The sequence below is a fragment of the Penaeus vannamei genome, chromosome 19 (assembly GCF_042767895.1).
Source record: "Penaeus vannamei isolate JL-2024 chromosome 19, ASM4276789v1, whole genome shotgun sequence".
NCBI classification, from domain to species: Eukaryota; Metazoa; Arthropoda; class Malacostraca; order Decapoda; family Penaeidae; genus Penaeus; species Penaeus vannamei.
In genome coordinates, this window is record NC_091567.1 from 39,266,439 (window position 1) to 39,289,318 (window position 22,880).

General features: G+C 44.6%; 1 protein-coding gene across 6 annotated transcripts in view; it reads right to left on the bottom strand.

The window, feature by feature from the left end:
* The window catches only part of LOC113814986 (Synapse-associated protein 47kD), a 158,931-nt gene that overhangs the window by 104,259 nt on the left and 31,792 nt on the right, over positions 1 to 22,880 (bottom strand). For 3 of the 6 annotated variants that reach the window (XM_070134336.1, XM_070134340.1, XM_070134337.1), the window contains exons 4-5: positions 21,717 to 21,785; positions 9,380 to 9,525 (exon numbers count right to left, since the gene is read on the bottom strand). In XM_070134336.1, the coding sequence (XP_069990437.1) occupies positions 9,380 to 9,525; positions 21,717 to 21,785 (215 nt within the window). The remainder of the gene's footprint in view (positions 1 to 9,379; positions 9,526 to 21,716; positions 21,786 to 22,880) is intronic. The other 3 variants (XM_070134338.1, XM_070134341.1, XM_070134339.1) reach the window with 1 other exon arrangement.

The following is a 22,880-nucleotide window of genomic DNA, read 5'->3' on the forward strand; positions in this document are numbered from 1 at the left end:
CTGTCCACCCCCCCTACACACTACAAACAAGACCAAAAAGACACAGAACACCACTCCCTCCCCTCTTCCTCTCCACTTCCCACCGCCGCTGGACATGGACCCCGAGGGGATGGATCGATGCTCGCGACTCGGGCTGAGGGGAAAACACACATTAGGGGTCCTGGGGGGAAATTCCAGCGGTCACGTGACAAAAGGATGTGTCGGGAACGTCAATAAGGAAGAACCGATACTCAGACGGGAGGGAGGGAGGGAGGGGGTGGGGGGGGAGGAGGAAAGGAAGGAAGGAGGAGGGAAGGGGAAAGGGGAGTGGGATTGGGAGAGAGGAGGGTGGGAGGGAAGGATAGAGATGGAGATAGATGGATAGATATATAAATAGACAGAGAGAAGAGAGAGAGAGAAAGAGAGATGGGGAAATAGATATAGATACATACATAGATTGACAGAGCAAAACAATTCGCTTACAATAACGCGATCAATATCTATGATAAAACAAACAAAAACATAACCCTAAAAAAATGAAATCAAATACAAAAATACATACAATGTCAACAAACAAACAAGAACACACCATATCCACAATTCTTCACGACCAGAACCCCCCACCCCCCTCACACCAAGCAGCCAAACAAACAAACAAATAAATTAAAGTCGGTCGCCATAACATAAGAACTCACGAAACAAACAAACAAATAAATTACACCGGAAATAAAACAGCCCTACAATATATTCCCACATGATTTAAAAAAAATGAAAATAAATCAACCTTCAAAATCAATATATTCCCACATGATAAAAAAAAATCTTTGCCACACGAATAGCAAAACAAAAACAAAACAAACAAAATTAAATCAAATCTCGCAAATAACGAAACCTTACAAAGAGCGAGAGACGAGCTGGGAGAGGAAGACGTACCGTTGCAAAAACGCTCTTACCCCCCCTCTCCCCTCCCCCCTTTCCCTACCCCTACACCCCCTGTCCCTTTCCCTTCATATTTCCCTCCTTCTTTCCTTCCCCTTCCTCCCTCCTTTCGCACCCCTCACACCCCTTGTCCCTTTCCATTCCCTTTCCCTCCCTCCTCTCCCTCCCCTTCCCTCCTTCTCTCCCTCTCACTTACCCCCTACCCCAACACACAACCCCGTCCCTCCAACCCCTGAACCCCACACTCTTCCCCTCCCCCTTCCCCACCTCCACCTCAACCCCACCCCTACCACCCCAAACCCCACCCGCTACACACATCCCTCCCTCTCCCCCACCCCTTTCCCTTTACCCCCGCCCCCGCAACATACCCTCCCCTACCCCTCTAACCCCCCCCCCCCGCAACATACTCCCCTCCCTTGCAACTCCCTCATTAACTCGCTCCAATAATGGCAGGTTACAAAAAAATGATCGTTGATGACGATGATAAAAATAGTTATAAGGCTATTATAAATGGAAGTGAAATAGAACAAGAGAGAGAGAGAGAGAGAGAGAGAGAGAGAGAGAGAGAGAGAGAGAGAGAGAGAGAGAGAGAGAGAGAGAGAGAGAGAGAGAGAGAGAGAGAGAGAGAGAGAGAGAGAGAGAAATTGAGAGAGAGAGAGAGAGAGAGAGAGAGAGAGAAATTGAGAGAGAGAGAAATTGAGAGAGAGAGAGAGAGAGAGAGAGAGAGAGAGAGAGAGAGAGAGAGAGAGAGAGAGAAAGAAAGAGAGAGAAAGAGAGAGAGAAAGAGAGAGACAGACAGAAAGAAAGAAAGAGAGAGACGGGGGGAAATCCGGCCGGACGCGGAATTGCACTGTTAATAAGATTAAAAAGAGAGAGAGAGAAAATAAAGACAAAACAAACAAACAAAGACAACACCATCAATCCGTGCGGGTTCGTCAATTCAACCCGCACGAACCTCCCAACCCGACTTCAAAAGCAACCTCCCGACCGACCTGTACCGACAAAGCACCGAACCGCACTAAACAATCCATGCCGTCGGACTCCCCTTCCCCACCCCCACCCCCACCCCCACCCACTACCCCCAACCCCCTCTCAAACGCCCACCCTTCACCGGGAGCGAGGAACCGATGGGCGCGCTTCGAGGCCCAATAGCAAGGTACGAATCCATTGCCATCAATTCTTTCCTCTATGGGCGGGGGAGGGGGAGGGAGAGGGGGAGGTTAAGGGGGAGAGGGAGGGGGAGGGGAGGCGGCGGGGAGGGGGCGGGGAGGGGGGGAAGCGTTACCATAGGTAGGGACGAAATACAGGTTGGCTTTATGAAGAAGAAAAAAAAAGTAACAATAAAAAAAATGAATAAATATAAAAAAATCATAGTAACACTTTGTGAAGAAAAAATATTATAATAAACATTGTAGGTGTAATAGTAAGCCTTTATGAACAAATAAAAACGGCAATAAACAAATAAACATCATAATAACTAACAAATAATAACAAAGGTGCTAAGGCTCAGTGACGTCACACAACGACGATACACACACAAAAAAAATGGGTCAATAATACTGCAATTTCAACCTCTATCCAGAAAGAACCTAGAGTTGTTTTATTCGTATTGGTTCTGGAACCGGAGCAAGACGAGGCACCGATGTGTGTTTGCCCTGGATTTTGGCGTGGCGACGTCTGGCAACTCATGGCGACAGTTTCTTCAACATTTCTAAAGCAAAACATCTATTCGCCTCAATACAGTTATCGGTGTACATAACGCCAAGTAAATAAAAAGATGTATTGAAAAGTATATAAATAAATAAAACAAACAATGACAACAACAAAAATGAATAACCAACAAAACAAAAAGTCGTACAAAGAAATGAATTAAAAAAGTAAATAAAGAGATGAATTAAAAAGTAAATAAAGAGATGAATTAAAAAGTATATAAATAATCCAAACAAACAAAGCCAACAACAAAAATGAATAACCAACAAAAACAAAAAAGTCATACAAAGAGAAAAAAATATATAACCACAATCGCAAAAAAAGAAAGAAAAGAAAAAAAATTGGAAACGCAGACTACACCAAAGTCGAAAAAAACACAATCGCAAAAAAAATAAATAAAAGAAAGAAAAAAATTGGAAACACAGGCTACACCCCGTCACGGACCCGCACCCACGGCGCCTGCAAGACCCCTTTCAACTGGGCATCTGCAACCGTGTCCGCAACTGCCTGCCGAAAGCTGCACCACGTCAAGGCGCTTACGTATACGGACCGTGCTTGCTGCGCCGGGACGTGACACAGCTGCGAATATCTACTTAATTAAGGGGATACATCTGTGTCCCCTTTTATGTAGGGGGGAAGGGAGGGGGAAAGGGAGGGGAGAAGGGAGGGAGAAGGGAGGGGAGGGGGAGAGGTAGATAAGGAGGATGGGGGAGAGAGATGGAGATGGAGATAGAGATAGAGAGAGAGAGAGAGGGAGGAAGAAGGGGTGAGAGGAGAGGAAGCAGGATGGAAGGAAGAGGATGAGAGAGGAAAAGAGGGAGGGAGGAAGGAAGAAAGGAGGAAGGAAGAGGGAAGGAAGGAGGAAGGGAGAGGGAAGGAAGGAGGAAGGGAGAGGGAAGGAAGGAGGAGGGGAGAGGGTGGGAAACATCTGTGTCCCCTTTTATGTAGGGGAAGGGAGGGGAAGGGGAAGGGGTAAAGATGGGAGGGGGAGGGAGAGAGGCAGATAAGGAGGGGTGAGAGGAGAAAGGGGGTGAGGGGAGGGAGGGAGGGAAGGAGGGAGAAAGGGGGTGAGGGGAGGGAGGGAGGGAGGGAGGGAGAAAGGGGGTGTGGGGAGGGAGAGAGGGAGGGAGGGAGGGATTGAATGTATGTATGTGACACAAGTGACGCTGTTCGATACAGCGTGACTGATATGCAGCTGTACAAGCTCACCCGCTCTCTGGTTCTTTCGTTCTTCCTGCTCTTCCTCTCCTTCCCTTCTCCCTCTCTTTTGCCTTTTTTTCTTTCCTTCCTTCTTTCTTTTTCTTTCTTTCTTCCCTTCCTTCCTCCCAGTCTTCCTGCCTTCATTCTCTCCCTCTCCCTCTCCCTCTCTCTCTCTCTCCCGCCCTCCCTTTCTCTCTCTCTCCCTCCCTCTCTCTCTCTCTCTCTCTCTCTCTCTCTCTCTCTCTCTCTCTCTCTCTCTCTCTCTCTCTCTCTCTCTCTCTATCTCTCCCTCTATCTCTCCCTCTATCTCTCCCTCTATCTCTCCCTCTATCTCTCCCTCTATCTCTCCCTCTATCTCTCCCTCTCCCTCTCCCTCTCCCTCTCCCTCCCCCTCTGCCTTTATCCTTTCTCCTTTCCCACCCGCCCTTCGCAGAAAGACACACAAAAGAAAACTACATAAAAACACGAGCAACAACAGAACGGATGAGAAGACGAGGGCGAGGAAACCCCAGAAGGGAAACCCCCACGACGAGAAAGTTTTCCTTCTTGTCGGGGTTCGTCTCTCGATCTCCTGGCGCCCGGGGGATTGACCTCTTCTCCCTTTCTCTCTCTGTCTCCGTCTGTCTGTCTGGCTTTCTTAATCTCTGCTTCTGTCCCCCTCTGTCTGATTGTCTCTCTTTCTCTTTCTTTATCTATCTGTGTCTCTTTCTCTTTGTCTCTGTCTCTGCCTTTCTCTCTCCTTACTTCTGTCCCTTTCTGTGTAATTCTCTCTCTATTTCTATCTGTCTCTTTCTCTTTCTCTGTCTCTGCCTCTCTCTCTCTCCCTGCTTCTGTCTCTTTCTGTCTGATTGTCTCGCTCTCTGTCTCTTTCTCTATATCTCTCTGTCTGTCTCTTTCTATTTCTCTCTGTCTCTGCCTCTCCCCCACCCCCCCACCCCATTAACTATATCTCAATACATCTCTCCCTACCCCCCCTCTCCCTCTCTCTAAATATCGCCACATCTCCCTCTCTCCCTCGCTCTCGATATCTTGCCCCCCCACCCCCTCTATATCCCCCTCACCAACTTTGACCTCTGTTCTCATGACCTGTCTTGACCTTCCGTGGCATAGCATCCTCTTCTTCCGCGGCGCAAGCGAACTTCACCCATAGGGGTGAATTTCCTCTCCCTTTGTCCTTACGCTCCCGTGACGCATAATCCCCGACCTTCCATAATATTTCTAATCAACAACGTTTGTTTACCTCCGCAACTGTGTCGTAAGGTCGAGTCTTCCGTGTACAGCATAGGGGATTGCCGACCTTACGTGCCCTTACAACTCTCACGAAGTAGTGGGATGAAGGTGCTATACCCGCGCCCTTGCCGTCTCTGCTTCTTATCTGTTTCTCTAGCTATCCATCTCTTTCTCTAATTCTGCCACTCCCCCTTTCTCTTTCTCTTTCTCTGTTCTCGCTACAGAAAAACAGGCGAAGGGCGTCTTTACAACCGAAAGATCAACACCTACATTACTAATAACAATGATAATGATAATGATAATGATGATGATGTTGATGAGTGATGATGATGACGATGACAACGATGATGATTGATGATGATGATGATAATGACGACGATGATGATTGATAATTGATGATGATGATGATAATGACAACGATGATGATTAATGATTAATGATGATGATGATTGATGATGATGATGAAGATGATAATGACGACGATGTTGATTGATGATGATGATGATGATGATGATGATGATAATGACAACGATGATGATTGATGATGATGACTGATATTGATGACGATGATGATTGATGACGATGATGATAATGATGACGACGATAACGGCGACAACAGCATCAGCAAGGAAAAATATGATGCCGCTAATCACCTCCGAAGGCCAGACACCCCTCTCCCCTCGCTGCTCCTAACCACGGAACGACGCAAACGAAAAAAAAAAGAAAAAAAATAAATAAAAAATAAAATAAATCCTGCAGTTTATTGGCGTTTCTCTCGCTGAACCGCATTCATGTTGACCAATGTAGCCCACGTCTGACATGTATATGCTCTGTAGTTTCTCTGATGTGTGCATTTCTGAGAGAGAGAGATTCGAAACCGGCCAAATACATCTCTTGTATTGTAAAGTCATTCATTTAATTCATTCCTTTTTTACGTCCATTTCACTGTTTAATTCTATGATATTTATTTCATTCATCCCTTTTCTACATTCATTTCACTGTTTAATTCTATGATATTTATTTCATTCATCCCATTTCTACATTCATTTCACTGTTTTTTTTCTATTAATACATACACGGCGATGACCGTCATCGACTATCATTACTGACAGGCCGAATACCATTAAACACATTTTCGCTCATAAAACTTATTATTCCTAAAACTATAGTAAACAAATGGGAAAAAAACTAAAAAAAAAACTCTAAAAGACCGTTTCTAATTCTAGCAGAGTCCCAGAGTTAACGGACGACCTTGAAATCGCTACACTTGACAGCCGCCTTAAAAAGATTAGGATCGCGGGAAGAAAACAAATTCTGGGCGCGAAATATACCAGATTTTTTTTTTAGAAGAGGCTGACTTTCTCTAACAAAACCCTCTAGAAAAAAAATATAACAAAAACAAATCCACCCAAGGTCAACTTCTTATCCTGTTCCTTCTCTCTCTCTCTCTCTCTCTCTCTCTCTCTCTCTCTCTCTCTCTCTCTCTCTCTCTCTCTCTCTCTCTCTCTCTATCTATCTATCTCTCTCTCTCTCTCTCTCTCTCTCTCTCTCTCCCTCTCTCTCTCTCCCTATCTCTCTCTCTCACAAGTCCCAAATAACTTATCAACGTACCCCTTATTCCTGTCCTGTTTTTCTCTCCTTTTCTTTTCCTTTTTTTCGCTTGCAAGTCATTCCAGACCTCATTTACACCCCCCTACACCCCTCACCCCACCATCACCTCCCCCCAGCCCCACGCCCCACGCCCCCACCCGGCGCCAGGGTACGAAGGCGGGTCGATGGCGCCCTCCGAAGACGGCAGGGATGGATGCCCCGCCGTCACGCATGCCCGGGGAGGCCTGAAGGAGGCGCCGCATGCGACTCGCATTCATTCCTCTTTTTTTTTTTTTGACACTTCTTTCACCTTCCCTCAACCTGTTCTTCCTTCTCTTTCTCCTCCTCCCTCTCTTCTTGTTCGTTTCCCTCTTCCTCCTCCTTCTTTTTCCCTTTTCCTCTTCCTCAACTGTCTCTCCTTCATCTTTCTCGTCCTCCTCCTTCTTCCCTTCTTACTCCTCCTCTTCCTTCTCCCTTTCCCTCTTACCTAGTCTATTTTACATTCCTCTCCTCTCCCCTTTCCCTCTTATCCTGTTTCTTTCCCTCGTCCCTCTTCCACTTCTCTTCTCCCTGTCCCTTCCATCTCGTTCCCTCCCTTGTCTCTTTTATTTCTCATTCTTCTCTCTCTCTCCCTCAACCTCCTATCCTGTTCCTTCACCCAAAGCCCTCTTCCACTTCCCCTCTTCTCCCTTTCCCTTCCCCTCTCCTTCTCCTCATCTCTCTCTTCTACTTCTCCTCTCCTCCCCCTCAATCCTCTTCTACTTCTCCCTTTCCCTTCCCCTCTCCTTCTCCTCATCTCTCTTCTACTTCTCCTCTCCTCCCCCTCAATCCTCTTCTACTTCTCCCTTTCCCTTCCCCTCTCCTTCTCCTCATCTCTCTTCTACTTCTCCTCTCCTCCCCCTCAATCCTCTTCTGCTTCTCCCTTTCCCTTCCCCTCTCCTTCTCCTCATCTCTCTTCTACTTCTCCTCTCCCTCTCTCCTTGCACTCAATCCAGATCGACAGGTAAGCGGGAAGTGCGGATGAGACCGCCATTGAGACCACCGCCCTTCCTCCTTCCCCTCCACCCTCTCCCTCCCCTTCACCCTCTCCCTCCCCCTCCCCTCCCCTTCCCTTCCACCTTCTACTTCCCTCCCCTCCACCCTCTCCCTCCTCCCCTTCCTCCCTCCCCCCCACCCTCTCCCTCCTTCCCATCCCCCTCACCTCCACCCTCTCCCTCCTCCGTTCCTCTCTCCCATCCCCTTCCCTCCACCCTCCCCTTCCCCTCCACCCTCTCCTTCCTTCCCATCCCCTCCACCCTCTCCCTCCCTCCCATCCCCCTCCCCCTCCACCCTCTCCCTTTCCCCCATAAATTCACCGACTAGGATTGACCTGCATACTGACCCTTGACCCCTTGACCCCCGCCCCCCTCCTACCGCCTTGATCCGCTAAGCTATGGATCCGAGACAAAGCGTTCGTGTAATTATCCGCCTGAGAACCTGCGGACCAACAGGGCTCAAGGTTCGTTCGTTCTCTCCCTTCTTCCTCTTTTCGTTCTCTCCCTTCCTCTTCCTCTTTTCGTTCTCTCCCTTCTTCTTCCTCTTCTCATCCCACTTTCTTCTTGCTCTTCCCACTCATTCTTTTCTCTCACCCCATCCCTTCCTTCCCCCTCCCCCTCCCCCCTCACCTTCCTTTTCTCCTTACTTCTTCCACTTCTCCCCGTCCTTCTTCTCTCCTTCTCCCTCCCTCTTCTCAACCCCCTCTCTCGCTCTCCTCTAACAGCAACAACAACATAACAATGTTCCCTAACAGCAGCAACAATAACTTCAAGAACAACTTTTTTTCTAGACGATTTCCTCTGACAACATCAACAACAACGACACTTACGCTTTTTTTCTCGATGTTATCCTACAAAGAAAAAAAGAAAAAAAACAAAGAACAAAAAGCTTCCCCGAACACACCTTTTTCTCAACGCTCTCCAGCAACACCAACAACAACTACAACAACACTAACATTCTTCTCGACGCTCTCTTCGAACAACAACAACAACACTCGCGTTTTCTCTCCTCCTCCTCCTCCTCCTCAAACAACACACATTTTTTTTTCTTGTTCTTGTTCTTCTCCTCCTCGTCCTCCTCCTCTTTCTGCCCCAACACCACCGCCAACTAGATCATCAAACACTCACATTTTTTCTCTCCTTCCCCTCCTCTTCCTCCTCCTCCTCCTCCAACACCCCCACCCCAACCACCACCACCACCACCAACAGCTCCACCCACACTCACGTTTTTTCTCTCCTTCCCTTTCTCCTCCTCCTCCTTCCCCTCCTCCTCCTCCCCCCTCCCCCTCCTCCTCCAACAAAAACACCCCCACCACCACCAACAACAACAGCTCCACCAACATTCACGTTTTTTCTCTCCTTCCCTTTCTCCTCCTCCTCCTCCTCCCCTCCCCCTCCTCCTCCAACAAAAACACCCCCACCACCAACAACACCAACAGCTCCACCAACACTCACGTTTTTTCTCCTTCCCCTCCTCCTCCTCCTCCTCCTCCTCCAACAACACTATCCCCACCACCACCACCAACAACAACAGCTCCACCAACACTCACGTTTTTTCTCTCCTCCCCCTCCTCCTCCTCCAACAACAACAACAACACCACCACCAACAAGACTCATATTTTTTCTCTCTTTCCCCTCCTCCTCCTCCAACATCCCCACCCCCACCAACCCCAACAACAACAACACCGAACACTCACGTTTTTCTCGACGCTCTCCTTGATCTTGCTGCTGGCTTCCTTGACGCTGGCGCCGGCCTTGCTGAACGCCGACGAGAAGAAGGAACCCACGGTCTTGGCGCCGGCGGAGGCCTTCCCCTGCACCGCCGACAGGTTGAAGCTCAGGCCTGCGGGAGGAGGAGGAAAAGAGAGGGGCGTTAGAGAGGGGCGTTAGAGAGGGGCGTTAGAAAGGGACGTCAGAGAGGGGTTCGAGTGAGGGGCGAGAGTGAGGGGTTCGAGTGAGGGGCGTGAGTGAGGGGTTCGAGTGAGGGGCGTGAGTGAGGGGTTCGAGTGAGGGGCGTGAGTGAGGGGTTCGAGTGTGGGGCGTTAGAGAGGGGCGTGAGTGAGGGGGTTAGAGGTGAGTGAGGGGTTCGAGTGAGGGTCACCCATGAGAGAGTGAGTGGTAGCGGGTGTAATGGGAGTGTGAAAGAGAGTGAGGAAACAGAGATAAATAAATAAATAATAATAAAACACGGGCAGAAGAGAAAATAAAAAAACAAACTAGAAAACAATTACATAAATATATATAATTAGTTCGTTACTAAAAAAAAAAGAAACGAGGAAACATTGACCTCATTTGCCTAAAAAATATATAATTAATTCCAGTCACATAAGAAGAACATCACTAAATAACAACAAAAAATCAACAAAAAGGTAAGAATAAAATGCCTAAAACGACAGCAGAAATTAAAACATAAAAATCAGTTTCCTAAAGTGACAGCAGAAATTTAAAAAATACCAGCAGAAAAAAACTACAATTACAAAACAAGCATAAAAAGTAAGGACAAAAAAAAGTAATCTACAATGACAAAAAGAAAAAGAAAACCTAGGTTAAAAAAGTATTCTACAATGACAAAAAGAAAAAAGAAAATCTAGGATAAAAAAGTATTCTACCATGACAAAAATAAAAATAAAAATCTAGGATAAAAAAAAAAGAATTCTACAATGGCAAGATCACTCAAACTAACAAAATTAAGCCAATAATTAAGCAACCCTAGAGTGACAAGAGGGAAATTAAAAATCCCCCGACGGCCAGGCCAGCAAGCGACTTTTTTACACAGCATGCGCCGCGTCACACAGCATCCAAAGAAGAGCTTTTAAGAGGAAGATTCTCAAAGGATCATTCTGAAAGCCCATTCCGGTCGGCCGCCCATCCGCCCTCTACCCACCCATCCTCTACCCGCCCACCCACCCATCCTCTATCCGCCCACCCGCCCACCCGTCCATCCTCTACCCGCCCACCCACCCACCCTCTACCCGCCCACCCGCCAATCCTCTACCCACCCACCCATCCTCTACCCGCCCACCCACCCATCCTCTACCCGCCCACCGCCCACCTCTCCCCTCGGCGGGTCCATTTCGCATACTAATTAGTCATCTCGGTCTGTTAAGCATCCTGCACGCGAGATGAACTGCCGGGTTGGGATGAGGAAGAGAGAGAGAGAGAGAGAGAGAGGGAGAGGGAGAGGGAGGGAGGGGGGGAGAGAGAGAGAGAGAGAGAGAGAGAGAGAGAGAGAGAGAGAGAGAGAGAGAGAGAGAGAGAGAGAGAGAGAGAGAGAGAGAGAGAGATAGAGAGAGAGATAGAGAGAGAGAGAGCGAAAGAGGAGGAGGAGGAGGAGAAGAACGAGGAGGACGAGGAGAAGAAGAAGGAGGACGAGGAGAAGAAGAAGAAGAAGAAGAAGAAGGAGAAGAAGAAGAAGAAGAAAAAAAAAAGAAGGAGAAGAAGGAAGAGGAAGAGGAGGAAGGCCGGGCGGGTGTGGGCGGACCTTCCCTTCAGGATATGTCGCTTTGGTGTTTTAGTCGGTTTATTTGTCTCATTTGGTGATTGCTTTTCGTGGGTGTTTGTTTTCGCTTTTTGTATTTAAATATTTTCTTGTCTTTACCTTTTCCTCTCACTCACTTTCTGACTCGTCGACTCTTTATTTCTCCCTCTCTCTATCTCTTCCTTTATTTCTCCCTCTCTCTCTCTCTTTATTTCTCCCTCTTTCTCTCTCTCTCTCCCTGTTTTCCTATCTCCATCTTTTATCCATTCCCTTTCCACCCATCCCTCTCTGAGAAAAAAGGGCAAAAATGAAACAGAACAACGTAAAAATGAAAAAAAGAAAGAAACGAAGAGAAACACGGAACACAAAAGAACGAAAAAAGCCGTTCATCCATCAACGTCACGAGATGACAATCACGTCACGTTCCCCAGACAGTTTTCATTCTCTTTTTTTTTCTCTTTTCATTTTCTGCTTTTCCTTTACTCTCACGTTCTGCCTTTTGTACACTCACAGACACAAACGCACACACACACACACGCAGGCTCACATGCAATCAGACAGACAGACACACGTACACACACTCAAACACACACACACACACACACACACACACACATTTCAAATTACAAAAGCAGTATTCCCATTTTAACTTTTTTTTTTCCCCTTCCTAAATCTTCATCTTTCCTTTCCCATTCTCTGCAAACCATCAATGAAATACGTTATGCAAGATGCCCGTGTGATTGCGAATGGAAAGAAGACGATAATTCTGGCACACTAAAAATTAGAGGAAACTAAAAGAGAGATGAAAGGAAACGCATGATACTAATTCTCTCTCTCTTTTCTCTCTCCCTTTCCAACTCTCTCTTTCTCTTACCCTACTTCCCTCCCTCTCTCCCTCCCTCCCTCCCTTCCTCTCACTTACACACACACACACACACACACACACACACACACACACACACACACACAAACACACTCACACAAACAAACACACACACACGCACAAACAAACATACACACACACACACACACAAACAAGCACACACACAGTCACACACAAACAAACAAACACACAATCACACACATAACGTCCCCATCCCTCCGTCCCCCCCATCCTCCCCTATCCCCCCACCCACCCCATCCCCCCAAACTAAACATCAATATCCTCTTCTTAACAATCCTAATGACAGCCAAGCTCGCGTGCACCCTGCCAGGAAGCCCTTTGACGCTGACTCTGACGCTGACGACGACTCTGACGACGACGACGCAGAAACAGCTGACTCTGACTCTGACTCTGACGACGACGCAGAAACAGCTGACTCTGACTCTGACTCTGACGCTGACGCTGATTCTGACGCTGACGACGACGCAGAAACAGCTGACTCTGACGCTGACTCCTCCTCCTCCTCCTCTGACGCTGACTCCTCTGACTCCTCCTCCTCCTCCTCCTCCTCCTCCTCCTCCTCCTCCTCCTCCTCCTCCTCCTCCTCCTCCTCCTCCTCCTCCTCCTCCTCCTCCTCCTCTGACGCTGACTCCTCCTCCTCCTCCTCCTCCTCCTCCTCCTCCTCCTCCTCCTCCTCCTCCTCCTCCTCCTCCTCCTCCTCCTCCTCCTCTGACTCCTCCTCCTCCTCTGACGACGACGACGCAGAAACAGTTGATCAGGGTCCGGATCGTCGCCTCCTGCTCATCAAAGACGATCAAGAGAACGGGCTAATGAATGTCTTGCTTTTTTTTTTCTCTTTCTTTCTTTTCTTCTTCTTTTTTCTTTTTTTTCGTTTCTGTATGCACGGGTGGCGGGCGCGCTGTCGACGAGGCGGAGAGGGAAGTGAGGGTAGAAAGGGAGAGATAAGAAGGGAAGAAGGGAAAGAGGGATAAAGGATTGAAAGGGAAGGAGAGAAGTGGGGAAGCAGAGAAAGAAGGGAAGAACGGAAAGAGGGAAAACGGATAAAGTGATGAAAGGAAAGAGGAATAAAGAAATGAAGGGAAAGAAGAAAAGTGGGGAAGCAGAGAAAGAAGGGAAGAAGGGAAAGGGGAAGAAGGGAAGAATGGATATAGGGATAAAGGGAAAGAGTGAAGAAGGAATGCAGGGAAAGCGAAGGGGATGATCGAATAAAGGGAAGGGGTAGAACGGATGGGAAAGGGTGAGAAAGAAAGTGGGGAAGAAGTAAAGTAAAGAAGGGAAGGGGGATACAGGGAAGAATGGAAGGGAAAGGTGCATGGGAAGGGGAGAGGGGAAAGAGAAAGGGGAAAAAATAAAAGAGTAGGAGAGTAGGAAAGATAGGGAATGAACAGGGAAAAAAAGAAGAAAGAGGTACAGGAAGAAGGAAAAATTGAAGGAGGAGAGGAAAAGAAAAAGAGGGAACTAAAAGGAGAAGAACCAAGAGAAAGAAATGGATATCAAGAATAGAAGAAAGGGAGAAAAGTGGAAATCAAGAAGAGAGGAGGACGAAGGAGAAAAGAGGAAAGGGAAAAACGGAGAGGAAAGATGAGAGAGAAGGGGGGGGGGGGGGGGGGGGCGACGAGTGCCACCTACGAAGCCCCACAGGCACGTACAAGAAGGGCCAACGTAGACGGCCGAGAGGGGGAGGAGAGGAGAGAGAAAGGGGGGATGGGGGGAGGGGGAGGGGTGACACGATGCCACCCTCCGGCACCTATCGGGAAGCCCCGGGGATTCCTACACCCCCCCCCCCGCCCTATTCCAACCCCACCTCCCTTCGACCACACTCTCTTCCCCACCACACCCTTTCTCCCTGATCCCCCCCCCTTCCTTGGCACTCCCCCCCCCCCTCCCCCCACAACCCACCCCCTGGCAAAGCAGAGGCACCGATCCACTTCGATCCCATCACAACAGGTGGTGATAAACGCTGGGGTTGGAGAGGAGGGAGGAGGGGGGAGGAGGAGGGGGCGGAGGGGAAGTAGGGGAGGAGGAGGGGGCGGAGGGGAAGTAGGGGAGGAGGGGAAGTAGGGGAGGAGGAGGAGGGGTAGAAGGGGAGGAAGGGGAGGAGGAGAGGAAAGGGAAGAAAGGGAAGGAGGGGAGGAGGAGACGGAGAGGAGGAGGAGAAGAAAGGGAATGAAGGCAAGGAGGGGAAGGAGGGGAGGAGGAGAAGAAAGGGAAGAAAGGGTGAGGGGGATGAAAGAGGAAAGGGAGGAGGGATGAGGGGGGAAATGACGGGAGGATAAGGGGGAAGGAGAGGGAGGGGGAAACCAGCTCCATCACTTAGCCTCGCTTGTCTCGCGACGGGGGCGGAGGGGGAAGGAAATGGGAAAAGGGAGTTGGGGAAAGGAGAATCGCTTACTCATACTCTCCTTCCCTCTCTCCCTTTCCCTTTCCCTCTCCCCTTCTCTCCCTTTCCTCTCTCTCTCCCGTCCCTTTTCCCCTTCCCTCTCCCTCTTCCCTTCCCAGTCCCCCTATCCCTATCCCTATCCCTATCCCTCTCTCTCCCCTCTCCCCCTCTCTTTACCCTCCCCCTTCCCTTCCCTCCCTCCCCTCCCCCTTCTCCCTCCCTCCCCCCCACCCCATAATGTCCAATAAAAATTCCATCCCGGAGGCCGAGCATCGTATATCACACAATGCCACCCGGCCGCCCACACGGACGCATTCCTCGCCGATATCGACATCACAAAGAAAGATTAAAAAAAAGGAAAAAAATAAAAATAAATAAAAAGAAAAGGAAATACTAAACGTGACACACATTATTAAAAAAAAAGTAAAGGAAAAAATAAAATAAAAAAAGAAAAGGAAATGCTAAACGAGGCACACATTATTAGAAAAAAGTGAAGGGAAAAAAACAAATAAAAAAAGAAATGGAAATGCTAAACGAGGCACACATTATTAAAAAAAAAAGTAAAGGAAAAAATAAAATAAAAAAAGAAAAGGAAATGCTAAACGAGGCACACATTATTAGAAAAAAGTGAAGGGAAAAAAACAAATAAAAAAAGAAATGGAAATGCTAAACGAGGCACACATTATTAAAAAAAAAGTAAAGGAAAAAATAAAATAAAAAAAGAAAAGGAAATGCTAAACGTGGCACACATTATTAAGAAAAAAAAGTGATAACATAATAAAAGAAACATTCAGACTAAGGGGAAAAAATCCACGTTTCACTAATAAACCCGTAAAGAACAAACATACAAACAAACAAATAAATATAAAAAATGAATATCGGAAAAAAAGAAAATAAACTAACAAACAAATAAAAAATAATAACATCGGAAAAAAGGAAACACACAAACAAACAAACAAATAAATAAAAAACAACAACATCGGAACACCTGAAAAAAAAGAAAAGGGATTTCGAAAAAAAAAAGTTTATCAATTTACCTTCGGGCCGCATCGACAGAAACAAACAATCAAATAAACATCAGAAAAAAGGTTTAACGAAAAATAAGCATCACATACGCACCAGAAAGAAAAAAAAATAAAAGAAAAGAAAAAAAGAATAAGCACCAGAAAGAAGAAAAAAGAAAAGAAAAGAAAAAAATAATAAGCAGCAGAAAAAAAGAAAAGAAAAGAAATAATCACCAGAAAGAAAGAAAGAAAGAAGAAGAAGAAGAAGAACAGAAAAGAAAAAGAAGAAGAAGAAGAAGAAGAAGAAGAAGAAGAAGAAGAAGAAGAAGAAGAAGAAGAAGAAGAAGAAGAAGAAGAAGAAGAAGAAGAAGAAGAAGAAGAAGAAGAAAAAGAAAAAGAAAAAGAAAAAGAAAAAGAAAAAGAAAAAGAAAAAGAAAAAGAAAAAGAAAAAGAAAAAGAAGAAGAAGAAGAAGAAGAAGAAGAAAAAAGAAGGTCCCGAGAAAAAGTCCATCAACATGTACCTCCTCGGCCGCATCGACACAAACGGATAATCAAATAAACATGAGAGAGAGAGAAAAAAAAGGTTTCGAGAAAAAATAAGCCTCAAATAAACACCAGAAAAAATAGAAAAAAGAAAAAAGAATAAGAAAAGAAAGAAAACGTAATGAAAATAAGAAAAGAAAAAAGAAAAAGACATGAAAAAAACAAGAAAGAAAAAAAACATAATGAAAAAAAAGAAAAGAAAAAGAATGCCAAGAAAAAAAACAAAACAAGAAAGAAAGAAAGAAAGAAAACGCAATGAAAATAAGAAAAGAATAAGAAAGCCAAGAAAACATAAAAACAAAAAACTAAGAAAACGTAATGAAAATAAGAAAAGAAAAAGAAAAAGCCAAGAAAACAAAACAAAAAACAACAACAAACAAACAAAGATTAAAAAACGGGGGAATTCCGAGAAGGAGTCCACGAGCGCGCAGCCTTCCGGGGCCGCATCGCCACCCGTTACGCGCCGCCATGACCGAGTTAACGCGAGCCTCCGGACGGCTTCGGCTCCCAAAACAAGGGCGGACTTTTTTTCAACCCTTTGGAGGGGAGGAAAATATGAGGAGAGAGGGAGAGGAGAGGGAGGGAGGGAGAGGAGAGGGGAGAGAAGAGGAGGGGGTCGGGGAGAAGGAGAGGGTAGGGGAGAGGGAGAGGGAGATGGAGAGGGAAGGGAGGGAGAGGGGGAAGGGAAAGGGAGAGGGAGAGGTGAGTGAGAGGGGAAGGTAGAGGGGGAAAATATGAGGAGAGAGGGAGAGAGGGAGGGAGGAAGGGAGAGGGGGTAGAGAGAGAGAGAGAGAGAGAAAGAGAGAAAGAGAGAAAGAAAGAAAGAAAGAAAGAAAGAAAGAAAAGAAAGAAAGAAAGAAAGAAAGAAAGAAAGAAAGAAAGAAAGAAAGAAAGAAAAAAAGAAAGAAAGAAAGAAAGAAAAAAAGAAAAAAAGAAAGAAAGAAAGAAAGAGAGAGAAAGATAAAAAGAAAAGAAAAAAAGAAAGAAAGAGAGAAAAAAAGAAAGAGTGAAAGAGAAAAGAGAGAAAAGAGAGGACGAAGCAGAGCAGGAGGACACGCTGTCGACAAGGGCGGCGAGTTCTCTTCTCTTCCACGCGACTTATTTTTGTATCGAGTTTGTCGGAGCGAATCTATTGCAGCCGTTGCCATGTGCGAAAGAGAGAGAGAGAGAGAGAGAGAGAGAGAGAGAGAGAGAGAGAGAGAGAGAGAGAGAGAGAGAGAGAGAGAGGGAGAGGAGAGAGGAGAGAGAGGGAGAGGAGAGAGAGGGAGAGGAGAGAGGAGAGAGGAGAGAGGAGAGAGAGGAGAGAGAGAGAGAGAGAGGAGAGAGAGAGAGAGAGAGAGAGAGAGAGAGAGAGAGAGAGAGAGAGAGAGAGAGAGAGAGAGAGAGAGAGAGAGAGAAAGAAAGAAGGAAAGAGAGAGAGAAAGAGAGAAAGAGAAAGAGAAAGAGAAAGAGAGAAAGATAGAAAGAGAAAGAGAGAGAAAGAGAAAGAGAGAGCGAGACGAAAAAAATACACAGACAAGACATCAAACTCCCGAAAGAGTAAATAAGAGTCGCGGTTACATACATCGCTCCGCCCACGATTCCCGCCCACCTGCCATCCCCGCCTCTCTCCATCCACTTGTTCGTCTATCTATCTATCTACCCATTTACCTGTCCGTCTATATGTCCGTCTATCTATCCATCTGTCTATTCGTCCATCTTTCCGTCTATATATCCATCTCTCCACCTAACACTCCATCTATCTATCTATCTATCTATTTATCTATCCAACTGTTCCTCTACCTATTCATCTATCTAGCCATCTGCTTATCCATCTGCCTCCCTATCAGTCTATTAACCTATTTATCTATTCATCCCTCTATCTCTCTATCTATCAATCCATCTGCTTGTTCAGCTATCTATGCGTCTATCTCTCCACCTATCTATAGTACATATCTCTCTCCATCTCTCCATCTCTCTACAATATATCTCTATAAATCTTTCCATCTATCTATATCTATCCATCTTCCTCTCGATCTATCTATCCATCTTTCTCTCGATCTATCTATCCATCCATCTATCCCTTCACCTCCATCCTTCTTCCTTCTTTTCTCCCTCCTTCCTCCTCCTCCTCGTTTCCTCTCCTACCTCCCTCATCTTTCACTTTCTCTCCTCCCCTCCTTCACTTCCTCCTCCACCTCTTACCCTCCCCTTCCCTCCACCTCTACCTCCCTCCTTCCTCCACCTCCCTCCCCTACCCTCCTCCTCCCGTTCCCTCTTCCACTTCCTCCTTCCAGACGCCCATAGCTTATTTCTTGATCTCTATGTTATATATATAGATATATATATATATATATATATATATATATATATATATATATATATATATATATATATATATATATATACATATATATATATATACATATATATATATATACATATATATATATATACATATATATATATATACATATATATATATATATATACATATATATATATATATATATATATATATATATATATATATATATATATATATATATACTTTTTCTCTCTCTCTCTTTTTTCTTTTTCTTTCTTCCATTTTTTCCCGTGCTTTTTCGCACGCCGTACCCGCACTGCGTTTCCAGTGCCTACCAAAATGGCACCACGGTCACTTTCACTAAGAAAGTAAGATGGAAAATATGTGTTTGCGCGCGCGCGTGTGTGTGTTTGAATGAGTGAGTGAGTGAGTGCGCGTGTGACTCACTCCCTTGTAGCTAGCCCCCCCCCCCCCCTGCAGCAGCCCTTAAAGCAATTCCCCGAAAGGGAAACAGAAGGGAGCTTCTCCAGTCGCTTCTTCCCTATTGATTCCAGAACAAATGCGAGCGCGCGCGCGCTCGTTTCATCTTCAAGCTGTATAGTAGAAAGAGACAGTTGACTGTATAAGGTTCCTTCAATCTGTCAGGGTAAACTCTTGTTGCAAGGGAACGACAATGCTTCCCTGACATGCATACGAAAATGTATAACAAAAACTCTCACATCATACTGTATGAACACAGACAGACAGACAAACACACACACGCACGCACACACACACGCGCGCGCACATACATCATTCGCGGAGGCTTCACGGCGTGGCCGCGTGCACCCCTCCTCAAAACACCCCACTTAAAACACCCACTCGCGGATCCACTCACGACAGCCGGCGCTCGAAAGACGACAAAAAAAAAAAAAAAAAAAAAAAAAAGCCAGGCCAGGCAAGCCACACGCGGTCTCCTTGGCACCGCGCACGAGCTGGATTCGTTCCGCGGCGCCAGAGACGGACGTGTTCATGACGAGGACTTGGTTAGCTCAAACAGCGTGCGAAGAGAAGGAGGAAGAAAAGAAAAAATAGAAAAAGAAAGAGTGGGAGGATGACTTCCTGCGGAGAATAAAGAGAAGTTAAGGAGAATGGAGAGAGAGAGAGAGAGAGAGAGAGAGAGAGAGAGAGAGAGAGAGAGAGAGAGAGAGAGAGAGAGAGAGAGAGAGAGAGAGAGAGAGAGAGAGAGAAGAGAAATCCTAATAGAAAAGAATTAGTGATAGAGACTAGTGACTGGAATACAAGGAAACAAGTGAGAATGGTAAAAAAAAAAGTACGAAGAAAAAAGAAAAAAAGAAGAAAAAAATAAGGACATCGTAGAAAAAAAAAGAAAAAAAGGGAAACCAAGAATAACAAAAATAATAACAACAACAAAACTAAAGATGAAGAAAACGGGCCTAAGAATATTCCAGAAGACGCTGAGCGACACGGACCCGGCAAACGAGACTCCCCCCCACCCCCACCCCCACACCCCACCCCACCTTTACCCCTTTCTTCCCACTCCTCCAACCCTTCTTTCTCAACTTTGAACATCAATCACGAACCAAAATACACGTCTTTCAGTTTTTTTTTATCTCTTTTCATCATCGTTTATTAATCTATCTATCTATCAATCTCTCTTTTTTTTTAAAGTGGAAAGTCAATATATCGGATACTGTTCGGGAACACGGGAGAGGAAAATGACAAACTAAACTGACATAGATTTTCGAAACTTAACCGTAAATACAACAAAAGCTTTCGTGAAGTGATTTTTTATTATTATTATTATTTATTTATTTATTTTTTTTTTGCTTTTTCGTGTAAATATAGCAAAAGCTTTCGTGAAGTGATTTTTTTTTTTTTTTTTTTTGCTTTTTCATGTAAATATAACAAAAGCTTTCGTGAAGTGATTTTTTATTATTATTATTATTTATTTATTTATTTATTATTTTTTTTATTTTTTTTTTTTGCTTTTTCGTGTAAGTATAGCAAAAGCTTTCGTGAAGTGATTTTTTATTTTTTTATTTTTTATTTTATTTTTATTTTTTATTTTTTCATGTAAATATAACAAAAGCTTTCGTGAAGTGATTTTTTTTTTTTTTTTTTGCTTTTTCATGTAAATATAACAAAAGCTTTCGTGAAGTGATTTTTTATTTTATCTATTTATTTATTTATTTATTTATTATTATTTTTTTTTTTTTTTTGCTTTTTCATGTAAATATAACAAAAGCTTTCGTGAAGTGATTTTATTTATTTATTTATTTTATTTTTATTTTTTATTTTTTCATGTAAATATAACAAAAGCTTTCGTGAAGTGTTTTACTTTTGTGTGTGTGTGTGTGTGTTGGCAATCATTTATCATCGACTTTATTTCATTTTCTATCAGCAAAGCCAGATTTATGAAACTGTATTCTTTATATCGATGCTTCATTGGACAGAGAAACCCCGCAATAAGAATGGAAACAGAATAATGCAAAGGGTTAAACGAAACGAAAAGAAAGAAAGGGAGAGCAAGAAGAAAAGAAATGGACAGCATCCACAATAAGTCGGCAAAAGAAAGAAAGAAAGAGAGAAAGAAAATAAGAAAAAAAGTTTAAACTAATTCAAGGGTTAAACGAAGAACAGAATAAAACAAAAAAAGAAAATGAAAAGTAAAGAAAAGTGAAGATAAGAAAAAAAAACATGCGTAAATGAACACAAGGATTAAAAAAAAAAAAATAGAATAAAGAAGAAACAAGAAAAAGAAAAAGGAAAGAGAAGTGACAAGAACACGTTAACTGATGCAATTAATACACAACCCACACAGGAGGCACAAGTCATGTTAGTCGCAGCCAAGAACAGACCGACGGCAAATACACACAGGGTTAGTAGTCCATAAGCCCTCATACACCCGTACACGTTCGTCAGTCGCCACGTGTAAGTCATCAGGTTACCACGAGTACAGCAGGTCATCACCAACATGGCAAGTCATCTGTACAGCATGACGTCATCACCAGTAAAGCATGGTAAGTCATCACCAACATGGCAAGGTCATCACCAGGAAAGCATGGTAAGTCATCACCAGTAAAGCATGGTAAGTCATCACCAACATGGCAAGGTCATCAGCAGTACAGCATGGTAAGTCACCACCAACATGGCAAGGACACCAATACATGGTAAGTCACCACCAACATGGCAAGTCATCTGTACAGCACGACGTCATCACCAGTAAAGCATGGTAAGTCACCACCAACATGGCAAGGTCATCACCAGTAAAGCATGGCTAGTCATCTGTACAGCATGACGTCATCACCAACATGGTAAGTCACCACCAACATGGCAAGGTCATCACCAGTACACGGCCAGGTCATCACCACCAAAGCAAACACCAAATCCACCCCTTGCATCGCCTCATCATCCGGACGAGGAGGCCGCCTTTACCTCCTTCCGCCATCTGTTGCCATCCGGTCACCATCCGGGACTCTAAACTCCGCCCAAAGCCTGCAGCAGCTGTGGCGAGGAAAAGGGAAGGTCACTGAGGCGGAAAGGTCGCGCCGAGGGGGAGGGTCGTCCGAGTGGAAAAGGCACCGGTGACCTCTGACCTGGATTTGTAACTTAGTACTTGGCAACAAATCTAAAACTTAAAAAAAAAACAGCACTAAAAATGAGAAAGTAAACAAAAAAATGGAATCTATACATGCAAATTTGGAGAAATAGAAACAATTCACATTACATGAAATCTGTAACTGTAAATAAGACTATATAATATAAACTTGAAAATAAAAATAACAAAAACAACGAAAAAAAAATCTTACCTACCTTCCCTACAAATACTTCAGATAAAAGCAAAAAACAACTGAAAAAAGGTAACAAACAAATAAAAACATCAACAAGAACCGACCATACTTACCAACGACTTAAGAAGAAGAAACAAACCGCAAAATCCACAAAAAAATGACCCAACATGACGACAAAAAAGAAAAAAATAGAAACAATCAAAGAACAAGACCACAAGAAACGACCCTACCCAAAGACGACTTTTAAACAAAATACAAACAAAATCCACAAGACCCGAACCTACGTAATACCGCAAAAAAAGAAAGAAAAAAAGAAAAGAAAGAAAGAAAAAAGACAGAAAGAAAGAAGAAAGAAAAAAAAGAAGAAAAGAAAAAGAAAGAAAAAGAAGAAAAAACAAAAAAGAAAGAAAAGAAAAAGAAAAAGAAAGAAAATTCAGAAAAAAGAAAAAAGAAAGAAAAGAAAAGAAAAATAAGAATAAAACAGCAAGATAAATCCGACTCATACACCCATTCCCGACCTACCCACACTTCACGGGAGTAAGGCACCGAACTGGCACTCCCTGGCACACGCGAGTCTCGGGTGTGGAATGACCCCAACTCGATCACTCGCGACAAGGTGTATTAAAAAGAAGAGGAAGAAGAAGAAGATGATAATGACGATGAGGAAGAAGAAGAAGACGAGAAAGAAGAAACAGAAGAAGAAGCAGAAGAAGAAGACGAGAAAGAAGAAGCAGAAGAAGACGAGAAAGAAGAAGCAGAAGAAGACGAGAAAGAAGAAGCAGAAGAAAAAGACGAGAAAGAAGAAGCA